We start from the raw sequence: 19,606 nt of genomic DNA, 5'->3' as shown, positions 1-19,606 counted from the left end.
CTTTAAAAGTTTAAAAGTATATTTTCCAAAAGTTTCAATTACGTTTTTTATGCTTCTGTTAACATTATTGTTTTAGATTGTTATTAATTATTAGCTAAACAATTACAGATATAAATAGCTTGATATGTAAAATAAAATAATTACTACAAATCATGCACAATTGTATTTATTTCATGAATAATATTCGATAATGTAAATTATGTACAATTTATTTATGGTTTCTTAACTTTCAAAAAGCCAGCTGTATTTGAAAAATATTTCGCGTTAGCTTCATTGATTTTCTTTTCTGCTGCTTGCGGGTTTACAATTTCCAAACCCTATAAATAAATATAGAAATTTAATTCGATGTTGAAAATTCTACTTTGGATTCAAAATTTTAATAATGAATACATAAATTTTCATTTTAATAAACTCATACAAACCCCATTGAAAATATTAATTATGTCAATAAATATCGGAGATAAATACACTTTTCATCGGACAGTTTATGCATTTTTAAATATTATTTTACCTGTAACGGAGTGAATGCAACACTGGATGCTGTACCAGAAACCTGTTTCTTAACAGTAGTACTACCTCCCCACTGTTGCTGCTTTTGTAAATTTTTCTGAAGCGTTTTGGATATTCGCACCTTTGTTTTCTCATCGATTTGAGGCAATCTAATACGACCTGTTCCTGCCTTACCAATTGTGCCACGTGTGTAACCAAGATCTTCTTGATAAGCATCGTTCTCAATCTAAAAACATGAATACGTAATAAAATAAAATAATAATACAAATACTATAAAATATACAATTTTAAAACTAACGTCAGCGAAATTCATTCTATTTGCATGTTTTCTAAATTCGGTAATGGCATAACGTTCTTTCATTTTTCTGACACGTTTACCACCTCGCTTCTTTCGACCTGGATCGATAGGTTTTGGTAAAGGTTTAACAAATTTCACAGGAGGAGGTTCTTGCAACTTATCTAACTTCTTTTCAATTTCTTCGCGAAACATTTGACCAATATGACCATCTGTACTTTCATGACAAGCGTCAACACGGGCAGCTAACATACTTTTCGCTCCTACAAGTCTTGCTGCTTTCCTTCGCAAATCCTAAAAAAGTGTAATGAAACAATAGTGCATTTACAAGAAAATATACACACATATCTCAACTTACTGGTGGAGTATCTTGTACGATATCAGAGTAATATATAAAACCAGTATGGGGTAAAGTCGCTACTTGTGAAAATCCAGATAGTGTAGCTTTTTGAGATCCTAAAACTAGAACATTGCAAGCTGGCATTTTTGAAAGTTTTGTCAATCCTCCTGCAACACCTAGAATATAACAACACCCTGTATAATAAAGTAAATTTAAAAAGCTTTAAAGTTTCAAAGCAATATATTAGGAACTAATACCCATGATTTTTGCTGCTGTCGAGGCACCTACTATTACAGAAAGATTTGGGGCAATGAATGCCATTCTACTTTCTACATATTCAAATATTTTTAGTTTGCAGTTATTCAATTCTACCGCCATATCGCAAGCCTCGCAAATAGCCTCCTTTTCATCTTCTGTTAACAACTGTCTGCGAATAGAATTGTTTTGTTTTTAAAAAGAATTTACTCACATGTGATTTTAAAATTCTAGTCTTGCTGTATAACATATTACCCTTGCGTTGTTGATGCAGTAACTGAAACTACCATAATTGTTGCTTGAGTAAGAAACTGTTGTAATGTTTCATTATTCTTTGCTCTATCTAGGTCATTTCCCAGTTCCCTAACAGTCATTACATATTCTAAAGGACCAACAACTAAAGACTCTAGTTCTGGAAATCTTTTAGAATATTTGTCCCTAACAAACCGGTGTATTGTAGCTGAAAAATATAATATGCACCTTGCACAAATACGAAAACATCATGAAAGCATTTAAAATTCATAATATCAATTACATACTTATTTCATCATCTATATCTACAGCCATGTTATTAGCTTCGACGATGAGCTGATATTCTGGATCAGACTCAACAGGACCAATAATATCTACCGACCTCCTAAGAACTTTACTATACTTTTCTATTAAACGCATTACTCTTTGTAACTGCTCTGAATCACGTAGTTTCGCTAATTCTCTTACAGAAGCTACTTTTATTTCTGAAATTCGGATTAAATATTAATAAGATAAAATTCCTGGCCGTAGTATATAATATATTTTTAAATTAAAGAACAAAAAATTCAACTATTACTATTTTTTAACTCAATAAAATGATATCGAAACGTTTTAAATACGTTTTAAATATCCATTGAAACGTGTATTTACGTCAAACTACATTATTCCTTAGTTTGAATTTACATTCGACAAATATTTATTAATGAATTCTTTAAAGTAAACGATGTTATAAAGAACAGTTAACCTTCTTCGATGTTTTTGGAAACCGATGCCGGAATAAAATCCGGCTCCGGTTCTTCCATATCATGATCAGAATCATCATTTTCTTCAAGATCTGCTAGAAGTTCATCCGCTAACGACATGATTTCTTTGCAAACAAATTTTGTTAAAGTGTAAATACAGTTTTAACCTCTTTTATTTGACACCTAACCAAACTGCCACAGGACAATTTTCACTACAAACTTGGGCGTTTTCCCACCGATGGCGCCACTAACCGAGTCGATACTTATGGCAGCACTGAATAATTATTTATAAAAATGATACAAAGCAAAGAATATTGACATCGGACAGAAATGGTAGGAACTATTTTCACAACATTTTTGGCGACAACCATTTAGTTTTAATTTATATCGACTTATTATTTATACAAATAGTGTAAACTATTTGCATAACAACTTTCTCATTATGTCTTATTATATATACTTTAGACTAATTATAAGTTCTCATACTTTCATTTACTTGTAAACTAGAAAGATTGCAGCCATTAGCTCATATTATTTAGTATGCAATTGATAATGCCATCTGGCCTTACTGGGGATGTGCAATTAGCAATTACATATTTACTGCATATAGAGACCCCAAAATTGGAGATAAAACCACATCCTGAGACAAAAACCACATCCTAGCCACCTTTATCCTTAATCTAAATGTTGTGTCCCCCCCGCCCAAGCCGGGGGTGTATAGCAGTGTTTTTATTGTCAAATAGTACATTCACAATTTAGTTCAGTCACCTGCAACAGAAGAAACGTATATTATTCTCTATTCTTCAAAAATATAAAAAAAAATCCGTAGGTCTTCTTTTTTTTGTTCTTGCCCTAACTAAAAATACGAAGTTACTTCAAAACGGACGCGATTTATCAGACGCAACACTAATAGCAAACGCGATTCATTATTATTCGCAACACTACCCTGAAAGAAAACGCGAAAAATACTACTTGAAAATATGTGAATTATTTCAAATCGGACGCGATTTATCAGTCGCAACACTAACAGCAATCGCGATCAATGTTTATGCGCGACACTACCCTGAAAGAAAACGCGAAAAGTACTAATCAAAAGAAATCGCGAGGTGCATCATTATTCGAAACACTAATCTATTAAGTATAAGAAGAACAAATCGCGTGCACCAAGTAATACGAATCCCTGATTAAAAATCCATCGCAACCATCTCAGGCTGCGGAGAATCATAGTGGCAGCCACTTTGGCTGCTTGGTGATTCCTCAAGTGATGATGGTGTCAAATTTTGGGCTTTTTATATGACGCAACAAATCGGTCGCGATTCATTTATGCGCAACACTAATGGCACTCGCGGCTAGTCTCTGTACGCAGAGAACTCTACCTTGGAAGAAAACGCGAAAAATTGTAATCAAAAGCTAAATTGACTCCAAATACTACTTCCAAACGGACGCGATATTCATTATACGCAACTCTAATAGCACTCGCGGTTGATCGGTTTAAGCGAAACTACCCTGAAATAAAACGCGAAAGATTCTATTCAAAAGCAAGACTCTTAATCATAACAAATCGGATGCGATCAATATTCATTTACATAAACGCAACTCTAATGGCACTCGCGGTTGATCTTTCATACGCAACACTACTCTGAAATAAAACGCGAACAATTCTAATAAAAACAATCTTCATAAACGAACGCGATTTATAGTTTCATGTCGCAACACTAAAACCAAACGCGAATTGCCACACAATGATATCCCACGTTGGGGTACATGACCCATCAAAATAAACTTAAATTACTACAACTACAGGCGAGTACAGTGACAACATAGTAATAATGACTTCCCATCTTCGAATTCGAAGATGGAGAGCCATTCGTTGCAGCCCTTTTTTGTGACAATTTGTCAGGGCCTCTCTTCTTTCTTCGGACGCATTGTCCCATCTGAAACTTATAGCTAGAGTCGAGGTTCAGTGCAATACGTGGACGTTCAACCCGATGAACCACACGTCTAGAACCTCGAGGGAACGAGCGTTTCGAAGAACCCTACTGGATCACGACCGCGACCGCGAAGCAACGACTCAGAGAGTCGAGACCTGAAGAATCGATAGCAGATTCCGAAACAAACGGACAGAAGCTCCGTTTGCATCGTGATCGCAACGACTCCTCAAATCCACCTACAGGTGCAGACCCATCACGTACGCGCGCGACCTACCCAACTAAAGTGACGAGATCTGCCCTGGACCCTACCTACTGGGATTTAACATACACACCACAAGTTAAGTTACCTACCTACCTAGCCCTATATTTAAAAATGGAAAAACAATCACGCCAACACACACGCTCAACGATCCTCAATCAAGGCTCTCGGGCGCGACCTAAACTAGGGAGATGTCCCGGGACACCTCCGACACCCGAGAATACCATACACAACATTCATACTCTAAAGGTACGTACCAGTTCCTGAAATCGACTGACGAAGGCTAGCGACCATTGCGTATATGTAATATGTATATATCAATATTTATTTGCAAAGCTTGAATGTGATATAATCGTTGATAATTATATGCATTAGATCAATCATACAGTAGGTTCATCCTTTTATTAATTTATCATTGATTTAGGATAAAGATTAATATTGAAGCTAGAATGCATAGTAATAGAAATATAATGGTACGAAATACCATTTCATTTATAGATTATAATGAATGTTTTAATCGACGCAATTCCACATCCTAACCACACACACACACATGTGGAAATACATCGTGCACGATACGCTAGCACAGAGTCAGTCGCCACACATATAATTATTATAAATTTTATAAACTAAGTCATCGTACCCATTGCCTTCGCTCACCCAAGTAGCACCTGGGCACGTGAATGACCTTAGGCAACGAAAACGGAAGGGATAAACCTGAAAATCCTTACTAAAAAGAATAATTAGTAAATCTAAGCGGTCTAGTATCGTATCCTTCTGCGTTATTTTACTTTCAGTAAAAATGACTCGAATTTTAATTTGTAATATTTATTAATATTGAACAATTTAATTATCAATAAAATGACTTTAATAAAAATTGAATTATTTATGAAAAAATGTGATATATAAGTTTTTGCAATAGTATAATTTATATTGAAAATTTAATATTCACATTGACCTAATAAAGTGATTCCCTTGTCAAAGTATACTTTCTAATTATAAAAAGATGCAAATCATGTTACTTTAACGCAGGAATCGACCAATCGCGAAACGTCCTTCTTGTACATACACGGAAAACTTCAACGCAAAGAATATGCATACACTTTCAATATATATTTTCAAAAACGTAGAAGATGATAAAATCATTCAATAATATATATACTGAATAATATAGTATATATTAAATTTTAATTCAATATTATCATTTTTATGTATTGTATAAAATCCGAAGTACAAGAAGACCCTAGTCTAAACAAATAAATAAAACAAGAAATGTTACTATTCACGAATATGCTAAGCAATGCATACCCATGGTCACTATACTCGCCAAGGACCACATATACAACCAGTCACCCGTGCCGATTCAGACCTTTCGTCCTACGACATGATTGGGGACCGGAGGAACAGAAATGGATGCGACTCACCAACCGTTGTCTTGATACAGGACATCGTAGTGGCTCTGCTGTCGCTGATCATCGGAGTAGCTCTGCTGTCGCTGATCATCGGGACAGCTCTGCAGTCGCTGATCATCGGGACAGCTCTGCATTATCCACATCGATATCGCAGTACCTCTGCTTTATGTGGTCGAACTTCGAAGTCCTTTTGTTTGATGAATTGATGATGTAGAAAATCTGCAACAAAAGTTACATGAATTAATAACATGTTTCAAAAATTACACTAGTTACAATATTAAAACATTAAAATTGCAAAAACATTTACATCTGTACAAAAAAGATACGCGAATATTAAAAAAATGTTTAACTTTGATCTGTTATGTTTCTAACATATTTAAAGTACATTATAAAAATGTGTAGCTTCATAAATATTTCAAGTTTCTAAAAAGCGTAGTGTATAGTTTTGTAGTTTTTAACATTTATATACCTTTGTTATACATATAAAAATTGTATGATTTTGCAGATTTATACAATTTTTTCTTACGTTCGTTATAAATTGACAAATTTTATGAGTTGAAGCACTTTTACTATGATACGCTACATTTTCTAGAAACTGTGAACTTCTACAATGATATACATTTTCATAATTTCTTACTAATTTAACGAAACAGAGATAATGAAAACTTGAACATTTTTTCAGCATTTATATACCTAGGTATATATCTGTATCTGTTTCGTTAAATTTGTAAGAAATTATGAAAATGTATATCATCGTACAAGTTCACAATTTCTAGAAAATGTAGCGTACCATAGTAAAAGTGCTTTTAATCATAAAATTTATCAATTTATAATGAATGTAAGAAAAAATTGTAACTTTACAAAATTATACAATTTGTGTCTAACAAAAGAATCTAGTTATTGAAAGAATCTTTAAGATTTTACCTTTTATGTTTCATGATACACATATTTAGAAGTCATTATAAATATGTTAGAAACATAAAAGATGAAATCTTAAACATTTTTTCAATATTTAGATGCTTTTGTTAAGGAGATATAAATTATATAATTCTGCAAATTTGTACAATTTTATTCTATATTCATAATAAGCTAATAAAGTTTGAATGTACGTTATTTGAATTGCAATTGTAATTAATATTATATTATAAATATTATTTTTTTATGGTCAAGATGGTCAAAACGATTAAAATCATTATTTTTCTATTTACCTATTATTCTGCTTTCCCCGGTAAGCTGCACAATTTTTCTGGCGTTTTGATGTCCACTTTCGATCGAAATTTTCAACGTAAAGTAGTCATTTGAACGTGAAATGGCGGTTGGCGAACATCACGCAGACTCGTGGCGTCAGATCCTGGAACATTCAAGAATTCGAATTAGAAGCCAAGTTACAATAAATATATATTTGTACTGTATCCAAGCAATAAATTAACTTGGAAAACCGGAAAATAAACTTACTCTGTAATAATATTACTCTGGAATACGTACTCCCCCAGTACGAATTGATATTCGAAGGAATATCAATTGGTACCTCATGGAGAACGAAAATGACGAAAGTACGAAATCGATCTAATTTTCTCAAAAACCCGATTCAATTAACGAGGAATAGTATTAATATATTAAAGACACGGTAAGAAGTAACCCAAGGTAGAAATAGCAACGATTAGATATTAATTGAAATGAATTATGCTTACCTATTAATTGCCGGATCACCGGTCGACGCGACATGTCTGCTCTCTCCAATTGCCGCCGAACGAAGGACGCCTCGTTCTCGGCGTCGTTCTTCTGCGCAGTGGGTTGCCGGTGCTCGGCCAATGAAATTTCAGTATTTAAAAGTTCCAAAGAAACGTTAAACGTGATTGGTTGTCACTTTTCCATATCATGCGCGGTCTTTTTGAACGGAAATTGTAATTGAAAAGTGAAAATATCGATATGTATGATATATGTAGATATACATTATTACCCTTGTCTGTACGAAATTCCCGAGATTCTTTTCTTTCGTTCATGTAAAAGCAAGGGAGAAACTTGTTTACGTTTAGTAACCTTACTAACTTTGATAGATGTTTACAATCGATTTCCAATCACTTATTCTTTCATGTAGCTACACACAAACCGATACATCACTTATTAGAATAACTTTATTAGCTCTTTCTTAACCTAAATTATGCATCTATTGTAATACAGATCACTTATCTCACAGGACATTAATTCTGAATTACATTAATTACGTTAGATTAAAGATTCAATGGTTTAGGTTGATATGACGTGATCGAGCAATTTATGTAGTATGATTATCCTAATTTTGGAATAATACAACGAATGTTATTACATTTATTAATTGTAAACCAGTAAGAACAAGATTATTAAATTAAAACATTGGTAAAATATGTTTGTCAGGGTTAGGGTTCATAAATATTTGCTTTTATATGCAGTCAATAAATCAGGTCGCAGAACATAATCAGTAAAATTAATGAATAAACATATGTCAAGAACAGAGATATTTATTTTGTAAATAACACAAATTAATAATACAAATCTCAGATTCTCAAGCTCTGTAATGTTTTCTGTAATTAAAGTTCCGTAAAATGAACTTAAAGCTCATATGTTCGATGTTTTCAAATATAAGATTATGGAATGCACATCAATGCACATTGTTGAAGTCTAAGGACTTTAATTGTTTCATATATTTTCTCTGCTTAAATGGCACGACGAGTACCGACGGAAACCGACGGCTACCGACACCGACGCTGAAATTTTCATAACAGTGTTAGTGTTACTCGCCGTACGCTAGATATGTGTGTGTGTGATGCCTACTAGCGCCGCGTGGTTTTATGTCTCCAACTAAAGACGTGGTTCCACTTCCCCGCATCTGCGCTTTGACTACCTGCTAAAACCTGCCTCTGGTTTTGTCAGTGGAAGGTGCTGCCATCTGTAAAAATCCAGATTACACGAGTTCTTGCTCCGATTCTTTTAGTTTTTCACAATATTTCCAAAGAAGCTTTCTTAAACCTCAAACGAATTCATTTATACATAAAATCAAATCTGATTTACAGAGATTTGAAGAAAAATCACAGATGTATATTTTCATCTCTTTTTATTGATCAGTAGATAGAAGAAGAAAAAAGGCACTGGAGAAACAGATTAAAGCGCGGCAATATTTGAAGCGCAATATTATAATAAGCAATTTTTTCTAAGTAGTTTACAACGTCACACAAATAAATAATAAACATTCATTATTTTCGATTGAATTTAAGGAAGAAGCTTTTCTATGATAAATAGTTGCAGAAATCAACTTCAACATACTTCAACTGGGACTTCTTGTACAGCAAGTAAAAAATAACAGATTGATAGCTTAAATTCTTCTTTAATTTCGTGTTGACATTTTGCTGCATTACTGTTACAACATGAATATCTATGAAATTAGATTGTCTATTTATATAAACACGACCATATAAAATAATTGAGTGCAACTCGCGAAAGAAACTTTCGGGACAACCTAATATAATTTCTTTTGACATTAAAAATACAGAAAGCGTAAAATTTACCATGGAATAATCAAGTTCGTGTTTGAATCACGTGTCTAAAACCACATTTTACTATCGATATTGCCAAGGACACCGTAGCTATATTCACGTTGTTACTTCTTGGAAGGCGCATGCGCACTCGGAATCAGGACCTCAGAAACGCCGGAGTTTCGCTTCTGTAAGAGTACTAGTGGCGCGGCTATTAGATGCTACGAACGCTTCGTCGAGTGCGGGTAGTGGAGTTTACATCGTGCTTTGGTCGCGCACGTTTGGGAGAGTTTACGTCCACAATGGACGGCTTGGTACCTGTTGCACGGCTCGGCGCGGACCGGTTCCAGTCGCTCGTTTATCGACGTTTGTCTTAATAGGAAAAGTGATCCGTATTCGGGCGAGGATGAACTGTCGCGATCGTCATTGTTGACGTTTCTCGTGGGGTGACAGTGGTGGCAGCCACCGCTGCCTTGTGTCACAATTTTTGCGCGTAAACGGAACGCAGGATTACGTTAGCCGCAACTGAGATAATGGGGATCGTGCAGAGCCGTGCCGGCGAGGGCGATGGCGTTGTGCGTGAAGTGTTCATCGGTGGTGTCAAGGGCGGCGCGCCTCATCAATCCTGTCAACCTAGCCTCGGCATGGGAAGTTTGGGTGGACCACACGCACGGAGTGGCAGCGTCCGTAGCGCGCCAAGGCAACCGATGCCCGACGCCGTCGAGCTCGAGAGGCGCTTCACGAAAGTGCTGGTGAGTTTTCGACACTTTTTCTTCCTTCGTTTCCCTCTACACGTTCGTATACAGCCTCCAAAGCGTAGATCCGGCATAACCCCATGGATTAGACGCACGGCTCAAGACAAACGTTTCTTTGATGTATGCCGAGACAAAATCGGGGAACTGTCACTGACATGGGGTTCTTGGAATTAAATGTTAACTCCTTTCCAGTCCCGTTCAGTTCTTTGGGCAACAGTACTCGAAGTGTTTCTTTTTTTCCATGGCGCACGTTGTTTTAGCTCTTTAGGGTTAGGTAGGTTAATAATTCTTCCATCTTTATTTTAGAATTACTTTTTTCATGTTTGTTGCCAATGTTAACATAAAGAGAATACAAAATTTGACCATACGTATATGTGGGCAGCACATACATACTTTTAATGAAATGCAAGGAAATCAATTACATCAGTTAGTTTAAGAATCGTATAAAAAAAAGTACCACGTAAATTCGGGGTTAGGTGTTCTAAAGAGCAACGATTCTTAGAAAATCTTATGACCCGCAAGAAACGTATACTGCGACCGTGTGTTTGACATGTCTTGCACTTTCACGCGCATAACGTTGTAAGAGAATCAGCATATTTATCTTTACTACCCTCATGATATAATACAAGTAACAAGCTGATTAGTATCAACACATGTGCTCCGTATCATATACAGTGGGTGTAGAAAGTATTCGTACACCGATCAATTTCCAAAAAAACTGTGTGAAATTGTAATTTATTAACTTATTTTTTATAAACAATGATATCCTACGTATTCTCGAAAATCTCTAGAATACATAGATTACAACAAAAATAGCTATTTATGTAAGTTGCGAAATTAACGAGAAAAAAACAATTAATCGATAGAAATGTTGAAGTAATACGTATTCGCACACTTCCTTCGTGGGATTTCCTTTCGATTTTATAATTATTGCAACTCTTCTAAGCGTTAAATTAAGGGGGTATCCTGAATTAGGAGATCTAAAAAAAAGCGGTTTTTCGTGAATTTTTTAGGATGGAAAAAAATAATTAATTTTATCGAACTTTTTATCCTATTTTCATACATATTCGAGTAGTCTGTACACATTTTTTCAACAAGAAATATTCAAATTGAGTCGACTGGGACGCACATTTGTAGAGCACCTCACAATTAAAACCTCCTATCGGCGGAAAAGATGCAGGTCGTAATTTTAGTTTGACACAAAAAAACCAAAAGAAATTTTCATTTTCATACATTTTTCATCTATGTGAACTAAGAAAATTCATACAAAAAAAAATTTTAAACAACTTTTTTATCAAAGTGATTTTTAAGTTAAAGTGATTTTTTTCACCCAAAGAACTCATTCTTTTTTTTCAAACTTGCAGTAATTTCACATTGCACCATTTTTGCGGGTTTTCCTTAAGTACTTTACTGGAAATTTGATGTTTTCTAACTCGCACGGAGCAATAAACTAATGTGTTTACGTTACAAACTCTACTGTGAATGGTTCGTCATAAGAATCGTACAAATACTTATTGTTTCTATACTTTCACCCACTTTTCCTATTCCTTTTGTTAATTTCACATATTATATTGATTTTTCTGGAAAGTACGTGCCGATATTTGGTAGGTGGTACAGTTGTGAATATATTGAAATAATTGAAAACAAATAATAAATGTACATCCCTTAAAAGGTGGAAAGGTTGTGGAACAATATGGTACTTATATAATTCAATAAATATATGTCATATTTCAAATGAGCCTTTGAATTTTTCTTAAAAATTGGCACGAACTTTCTGGACAACCCAATATTAACTAGTAAATGTTGTTTGGACTATATCTACCTTAGAGACTTCCGAGAATGTGTATAATATCATTGATTATAAAAAAAGAAGTTAAGAAGCTACAATTTCACACAAAAGTTTTTTGAGAAATTGATCGATGTACGAGTACATTCTACACCCACTGTAGCTATCTAGTAATATCTGTACCCGAGTGAACTCACGATAGTGGTTCCTTGCTGTATCGACATCCATCTGCACCGTAGTCGAATTTGAATGAAAATACAGAGGATTGTTTACGTTTTGCTTTATCTCCATTCTCAGTAATTCATATACAAATGGATTATTATTTTACCGGTTTTCTTACGAGATACAGTGATTCTCAAACTTCCGTCGGGGCTCCTTAGAGTAGATTTCAATTATCTTTTTAATGTATCGTAGCTTACGTATATACATTTGTATTCAAAAATTTTCAATACAATTCTACAGATTCGTAATTCTTACAAATGCTTCAGAAATAAATTTAGAAATAAATTCATGCAACTAAAACAAAACACACAAAAGAAAAACGAGAATTGCAATAAATAAATTGTATCTTTTTAATGTATCGTATCTTACGTATGTATATTTGAATTCAAACGTTTTCGATACAATTCTACAGATTCGTAATTCTTACGAATGCTTCAGAAATAAATTCGTGCAACTAAAACAAATTTCACAAAAAAAAAAACGTGAATTGCAAAGAAATAAAAGTAGATACTATGCATTATGGAATAAAAAATAATTAGCATCGTGGTTTACATTATAAAGTCGTTCTGAATAAGAGGTCAGGGAATTCAGGGTGAAATAAATTTATTACCATTTTGAAAAGCGTCTTACAGTCAGCTTCAGGGGCCAATGACCGTTCGAGGGTCACTAATTTTTTTCCACGGGATGAAATGTCGAGAGGTCGAAAGGGAGAGTCCATGCAGTGCCAAAGGGAGAGACAGATACGAGGAAGAGTAGAAAAGTGTACGCCTACGTAGAGGCCTCTCTCACCAAATAAGATTCGATTGCGCATCGAAACGACCATCGCTGTGACTACGAGCATATCGTAAACAAAGAGACCCCTTTACGGCTCGCATTTACTTGCGGTCGTTCGATTCATTATCTCTTTTGCTTTTGCTCTCGATCTTTCGCCTGGCAGAGTTTTCAACCTCTGAGCGATCTTGTTAACATCGATATTTTCGAGGATTTCGATACCATGAATGTCAACCATTGTGCTTGTCCAGCTACCGCTAGCCAGAGATGGGCAAAATTTTATTGGGATAATATTAGACGCAGTGTGCATAAGTTTTGTAGATTTTTTTTGCTGAATTAACTTATTAAGCAAATAAAACCTAAACATTTTCGAACAAATCAAACACGAAGTTATGTCGGTAACTACAGGTTGACCAGTTATACCAATATCGAAAACATTTAGTTACGAAATGCAGATCGTTTTTGTAGATTGTCTAAAGATAACCAACAAAACTTATGCATATACGAACTTAATACATGGCGATTGAGCATCATGTAGCGATTTATTTGCTATGTTTATTCGATCACCGATCATCGATTAACTATTTGAGATTAGAAATTTTGTTCATTTTTCCGATAAGACAAGAATTTTTGACGAAGAATTTTCCTTTCGCCAATAATTATTTTAATCTAAGGAACATATAGTCCAGAACAAATACATTCGACATATCAATTTCCTCGTTATTAGCAACATCTATTAGGTACTATACTTAGTACTATACGACATATCAATTTCCTCATTATTAGCAACATCTATTTGCAACTAATTTTATTTAACTTGGTTAACAAGCAAGATCGCTTAAGACAACTCTACCATAAATTCCATGAAATGTGTTTACAAATCCCGTTGTTTACTTGACATCCGTAATCACGGTCATCGGTGCTCTGTAATTTAGTATGACGAATCCAATCTTAACCTGATTATTGCCGGGTTCTCGAATACAAACATAAAATATTAAATATCTCGTAAAGTATTACGTTCTTAATGGTCTTATCTTAATAGTTTTATGCGCAGGCTGTCGACGGGAATCGATTTATGTCGAATGAATGCGTGCATTTAAAAATCAAACGAAATTGCATATTCCACTTGAACCGTTGCACCAATATAAATAATTATGTCATCAAAAGATAGATACGTTTAGAAACGAACTACTGATGTTACTTCCTAAGAACAAGTTGTATATTTAATTTTCTTTTTCATAACAAAGCAGTAAATAATTTCATATGGTGTAACAGTTATTTCAGATTAAATTTTTAGACACGTTTGACCTAAAGGCGCGGCTAACTGTTGTTGCGTTACACCTGACTCTCGATAGCAAAGTATGGTGCATCGTTGCAATAGCTTCTTCGTAAATTACATATCAGTGAGCGTGTTTGATGAAGAACGAAGTTAATCTCTAGAAATAATGAAATTGCAAGTTTAAAGTAACGCTCTCGTGTCTGAATTAATTTATGATACTTTTGATTAATTTTTTGGGAGAGGAAAAAAACGATAATTTCATCCAGAATTAATCCTTGCATATTTTTTGTAAGAATAAACTATGACGAATTTTCATAAAATCAGATTGCTAAAATTAATAAAATTTTTCTTAGTAATTTCTTTATTTTAATCGAAAATGTTCAATCCTAAATTAATATTGATTGCTAATAATAGTAACTTTAAATTTTTTAACTTAAAAACGCAAATCAATACAATTTTGATATGTGTATAATTTAGTTTGTCGCCATTAGCTTTGTTAATGTAAGATTTAGAATTTTTGTTTACAACATTTTTCTACAACAATCTCATTATTTTTACTACAGTATATTATATGCGAAATAAGTTATATTAAATGCGAAAATGGCAATTAAAGCTTATAGGTATACTCGAAGAGCGAAATTACAAGTGCCATCTTCGGCGTATTATATCTCAAACACCGATAGTGATCAATAATTTGATCACGCACTATTTTACTGTTCGAGGAAAGGGCGTTCCTAAAATAAACACGCAATCAAAGTTATTTTGGTAGCCAACTCAGCCAACCGGAAGGACGTTGATTTTCGTGTGACGCCTATCATTAATTGTACTAATAGAAGTTAAATGCTTATCTATTCCGAGAGTGTTCCACAAGACGCCATTGTTTTATTTTCAGTCCATAACGCTATCAATTTTCTATTCATTCTAAGCTTAAAACAGGAAAAGGTGTTGAAATAAAATCTATAATCAAGATATTGTAAATTCTTGAAATTAATATATTAATTAGTCTTTGCAACTGAACAGTAAGCATTTCGGCCTTTGAAGCTTGAGTTCTCCTAGCTTACCTAAAACGCCAATCGAGTTTTCAATAAATTAAAACTAACAAGAATGTAAAATTCTAAATTTTATTTTAAACAATCTAATCGTGATTTCCTGTTAAATATGTAGATCAACGTTAAATTAATTAGCGTCCTTAGCTTAAGAATTTTAAGTTGCTAATTCTGTTAATTTTTAATTCTGATTACCTGTATATTAGAGATTGTTCAATGTAGTAAATAATACATACAGTGGGTGTAGAATATATTTTTACACTGATTTATTTCCAAAAAAACTATGTAAAATTGTAATTTAATTTATTTACATAATTGTAAATAATGACATTCTACATATTCTCGGAAATCTCTAGAATAGATAGAGTAAAAAAAAAAATAGCTATTTATGTAAGTTGCGAAATTAACAAGAAAAAAACAATCAATCGATAGAAATATTGAAGCAATAAGTATTCGCACGACTGTTTTATTTTTAAAACTTCATTAAAAAATAAGTATACTTATAAATTTACATTAATTTATAAGTATATAATACTTCCTTCGTGGGATTTCCTTTTGATTTTATAATTATTGTAACTCTTCTAAGCGTTAAATTAACTAAATTATTAGTTATTCGAAGTGAGATCTTCTCCAATTCCTCTATTAGAGTCATTTTTAAAAGTACTTTCCTGGAAATTTGATGTTTTCTAACTCGCACGGAGCAATAAACTAATGTGTTTACGTTACAAACTCTACTGTGAATGGTTCGTCATAAGAATCGTACAAATACTTATTGCTTCTATACTTTTACCCACTTTTCGCATTTTTTTTGTTATTTTCACAAAGTATATTAACTAGTAAATGTTGTTTGGACTATATCTATCTTAAAGACTTCCGAGAATATGTAAAATATCATTGATTGTGAAAAAAAGAAATTAAGAAAACTACAATTTCACAGAAAAGTTTTTTTGGAAATTGATCGGTGTACGAATACATTCTACACCCACTGTATTTATTTGACGTAATTTAATTGTTTTACGAACAAGAAGTATGGTTATGCTATTTTAATAGAAAATGATAAAGTATGCCGTATTTCAACGATCCGTTAATAGTTTGACGGTCTCGCTAGAAACAATCGTGGGATTTGGTTTCATTATAGATGCCTATCGATGAGTCATCAGTAGTTAATCGTGTATCGTGTAGAAACCACGGTTTGACTCACGAGATCGCTCCAGGGCTATGCGAGTTTTTTTCAGATTGTCCCCGTGTCTCCTGCTCTAGAAACGAAAAGCCATTGTATGCGCAGGGTCAACAGAATACCTTGATTTCTTTAATTAATTCTGGTATTCCAGAAACCTAATTATCATTTTATTCGTATTTTGTTCCGAAGGGAGACGCAAAGTATTCATAGGACATTTTGTAAGTCAATTTTTCGTAAAAATTTTCAATTCAAGATTACATTCATTTCCTTATCCACATTTTTATTTTACATATTCGCATAAACAATATATACGAGATATTTTATAAATTGTTATATTTTTATGGAATACGTTTGTTGTTACCTTTGGATACTTCGGTTGGTTTCGGTAATACGGATTTGCTCAGCAGCCAGCTTCGAGCTAGGAAAGTGAAAGGTAAATTAAGTATCGTAACGTACAAATTGCTACACGTAATTTTTTGGTCTTGTTTTTCATCGTATCCCTAACGTAATATTAGAGTATATCATTGTAGCAGAAAAGCAGAATAAGCAGAACAGCGTTGCGAAAATATGCGACCAATTCGTTTATTTAAACAATACCTGATAAATGGTAGACTATTTAACATACCATTTTATTAGATATAGTTGTTTTACATATTTATATTCAGAGATATAAAGAAATTCGTATTGTTGAAGTTTGTTAGGATTAGAATTATTACGACTAACAATACGAATAGTTTTAAGAACTATTGCTTGGAATTCTAGCCAAAGACATTAATTATTCCCAATTATACCAATAATTTGAAGCGAGTCAAGGAAAGCAACACGACCAAATAAAATTCAATATCACGATTATTCACTGCTATTTACGACGAACATGAACATTCGTTGCCTTTTACAAGTCGTTGGCTCAACTTTCAGGCCTGTACTCGATCCTGGTGCATTCGCGAAGGATTGCCTGAGCAAGCATAGGCTTACCAGCTTATAGAAAAGATACGTGGCTGCTTGTTTCATAGCAGAAGCACGATCCTCCTCGAGGGTTCCTGCTGAACACAAGAATCTTCAACGTTCTCACAACAGAAGCAAAACCTCACCGACTGACGCCCACTCCTTTGCTAGCTTTCTCGTTCTTTTCTTGGACTTGTGCGACGACAGACCGTTTCTCTGTCTTTTCCGTTCAACGTCCGTGTGTGACAATACGTCTGGACCTCTGCCAAACAAAATGGTCTACCGTTCGAACTGAATATTTTTTTTCCCCATCGAGCACGGGGCAATCGACGATTCGGGAGGGTCTACGTGAAAATTCTATATCGCATACTTCAATTGCTTCTTCGATCCCGACGTTGTATATGTCGCAGGGAAATGATAAAAATGATACTTTCATGTAATAAACTGGTCGGTAAATATTTCTGTATAAACTGAAGTTATAAGTAATTGAATGTATAAAGACAAAAAATAATTAATTTCTGCATCAAATATGTATTAAGTACACTTGTACTGTGTCAAAAGGACAACATTAATACAAATGTTTTAGCTAGTGAACTTCGTATATTGTATGGATATGTCGCAGGGAAATGATAAAAATAGAGATTTGATCAAATCCCTAAGGTAGATGATCAATTCACGGGAGATGTTAAAATAACAACTCCGTATGGTCATTTCCCTAAAGAAAGTAAGTGATTTGATCGAATCCCTTAACTGTTTTAGTGAAAAGATGGAATAATATTGTTTAGATATTAAAAGTATTAATTTAATAAATCATGCGTTGTTAAGTGTAGAGTAGGTAATACAACAATAGTCGTAGGAACATAAATTATTTATTAATTGCATTTCTTAAAAGTATTCTTTTTGTTTTTTTAAATATCAGCTTAGGTACCTATTTCTTTTGCTAATTAGTCTCGAATAAATGATTTATGTTTCTATGAGTATTGTTGTATTACCTATTCTACTTTTAATAACGCATGATTTACTAAATAGATACTTTCAATATCTAAACAATATTATTTCATCTTTACACTAAAATAGTTAAGGAATTTGATCAAGTCACTTACTTTCTTTAGGGAAATGACCTCGCAGAGTTCTTATTTTAACATCTCCCGTGAATTGATCGTCTATCTTAGGGATTTGATCAAATCTCTATTTTTATCATTTCCCTGCGACACATACACGTTTGTACTTTGCATTACAGGCTTAAGAATTCTTTGTATTTTATTTGGATGAGGGACGAGACTGTTCGCACTTTTATCGAAACAGAAGTGGTGTAGAATATATTTAATTTTTTTATAAAGCCTCCAAAAGCCTCCAAAATACGTATGGTTAGGAATACGTCCAGTTTTTTCTTCTTTTTTTTTTCTTTTTTAAATGAAAATATACATATGTGGAATTAAACGTGGAAGATGATGTTTAAGTGTCTACTACGACTATTATTGGAAAACAAATCCTAAAGCTCCTTTTGGAAACCTTCTTTCAGTATATTTAATCGTGAATGAATAGAAAGTTTATTGTTCTCTGGATCTAGAAATGAAATACAATCAAACAATTTGAGAAGCTCCATCGAATGTCGAATTATGTTCAGGTAAAGCAATACTCCTTAGTATTATGGAGTTTCGTGTTTTCGTGATATTTGAAAGGCGCGGCCATACTTGAACATCATCCAACGATTGGTAAAATCGTTCTCGTTTCTGTCTATAACCATCACTTATCCGTTGATCGCGATTGGCGATCGACAGTGTCTTCTACAGTATACGGCCAACTTCGCTCGAATGCAATTGTAAGAATACACGCTTGGTAAGAAATCAGTTCAAGAACGAGCAAAAAAAGAAACTCGATGCCGATAATGTGACTCTTCTGAGGCTAAACAATACTGTTGAAGGACCATGGCTTGGCTGAAAATATCCACAGGAAAAGATAAAACCCAGCGTTTCTATATATAGACGGGTCTTCGACCAGTGCTTCTCATGTCGACCCATCGTCAGTGGGCGTAGTTAATCTCCTCGGTCCTGAATATTTTTTCTTCGGTAAAAACATTCTTCACGTGTCTCGAGCTATTTGGGATTCGATGCAG

At 33.8% G+C, this 19,606-nt stretch overlaps 2 protein-coding genes across 4 annotated transcripts in view; one reads left to right on the top strand and one right to left on the bottom strand.

Moving 5' to 3' along the window:
• Positions 1 to 152: 152 nt before the first annotated feature.
• LOC128881057 (U4/U6 small nuclear ribonucleoprotein Prp31) lies at positions 153 to 2,619 on the bottom strand. Its single transcript, XM_054131729.1, has 8 exons — positions 2,398 to 2,619; positions 1,940 to 2,137; positions 1,656 to 1,860; positions 1,403 to 1,572; positions 1,164 to 1,321; positions 809 to 1,099; positions 512 to 736; positions 153 to 317 (listed from the first exon to the last, which is right to left on the bottom strand). The coding sequence occupies exons 1-8, from the start codon at positions 2,513 to 2,515 to the stop codon at positions 213 to 215; spliced, it is 1,470 nt and encodes a 489-aa protein (XP_053987704.1). The 5' UTR covers positions 2,516 to 2,619; the 3' UTR covers positions 153 to 212.
• Positions 2,620 to 9,702: 7,083 nt separating this feature from the next.
• LOC128881667 (formin-like protein) overlaps positions 9,703 to 19,606 on the top strand; it is a 63,382-nt gene continuing 53,478 nt past the window's right edge. For all 3 annotated transcript variants that reach the window (XM_054132957.1, XM_054132956.1, XM_054132958.1), the window contains exon 1: positions 9,703 to 10,258. In XM_054132957.1, the coding sequence (XP_053988932.1) occupies positions 10,040 to 10,258 (219 nt within the window). In that variant the 5' untranslated portion in view covers positions 9,703 to 10,039. The remainder of the gene's footprint in view (positions 10,259 to 19,606) is intronic.

Source organism: Hylaeus volcanicus, chromosome 8, assembly GCF_026283585.1.
Source record: "Hylaeus volcanicus isolate JK05 chromosome 8, UHH_iyHylVolc1.0_haploid, whole genome shotgun sequence".
Lineage (NCBI taxonomy): Eukaryota > Metazoa > Arthropoda > Insecta > Hymenoptera > Colletidae > Hylaeus > Hylaeus volcanicus.
Note: the sequence above shows the minus strand (reverse complement) of the source record. Positions and strands in the feature narration are given on the sequence as shown.

Bases quoted from the DNA above. Each gene is read 5' to 3' on its own strand.
- LOC128881057 (XM_054131729.1), bottom strand. From the start codon at position 2,515: ATGTCGTTAGCGGATGAACTTCTAGCAGATCTTGAAGAAAATGATGAT. The intron at 1,100-1,163 runs GTAAGTTGAGAT...ACACTTTTTTAG, and splicing joins TCGTACAAGATACTCCACCA to GATTTGCGAAGGAAAGCAGC. The intron at 318-511 runs GTAAAATAATAT...ATTTATTTATAG, and splicing joins TTGCATTCACTCCGTTACAG to GGTTTGGAAATTGTAAACCC.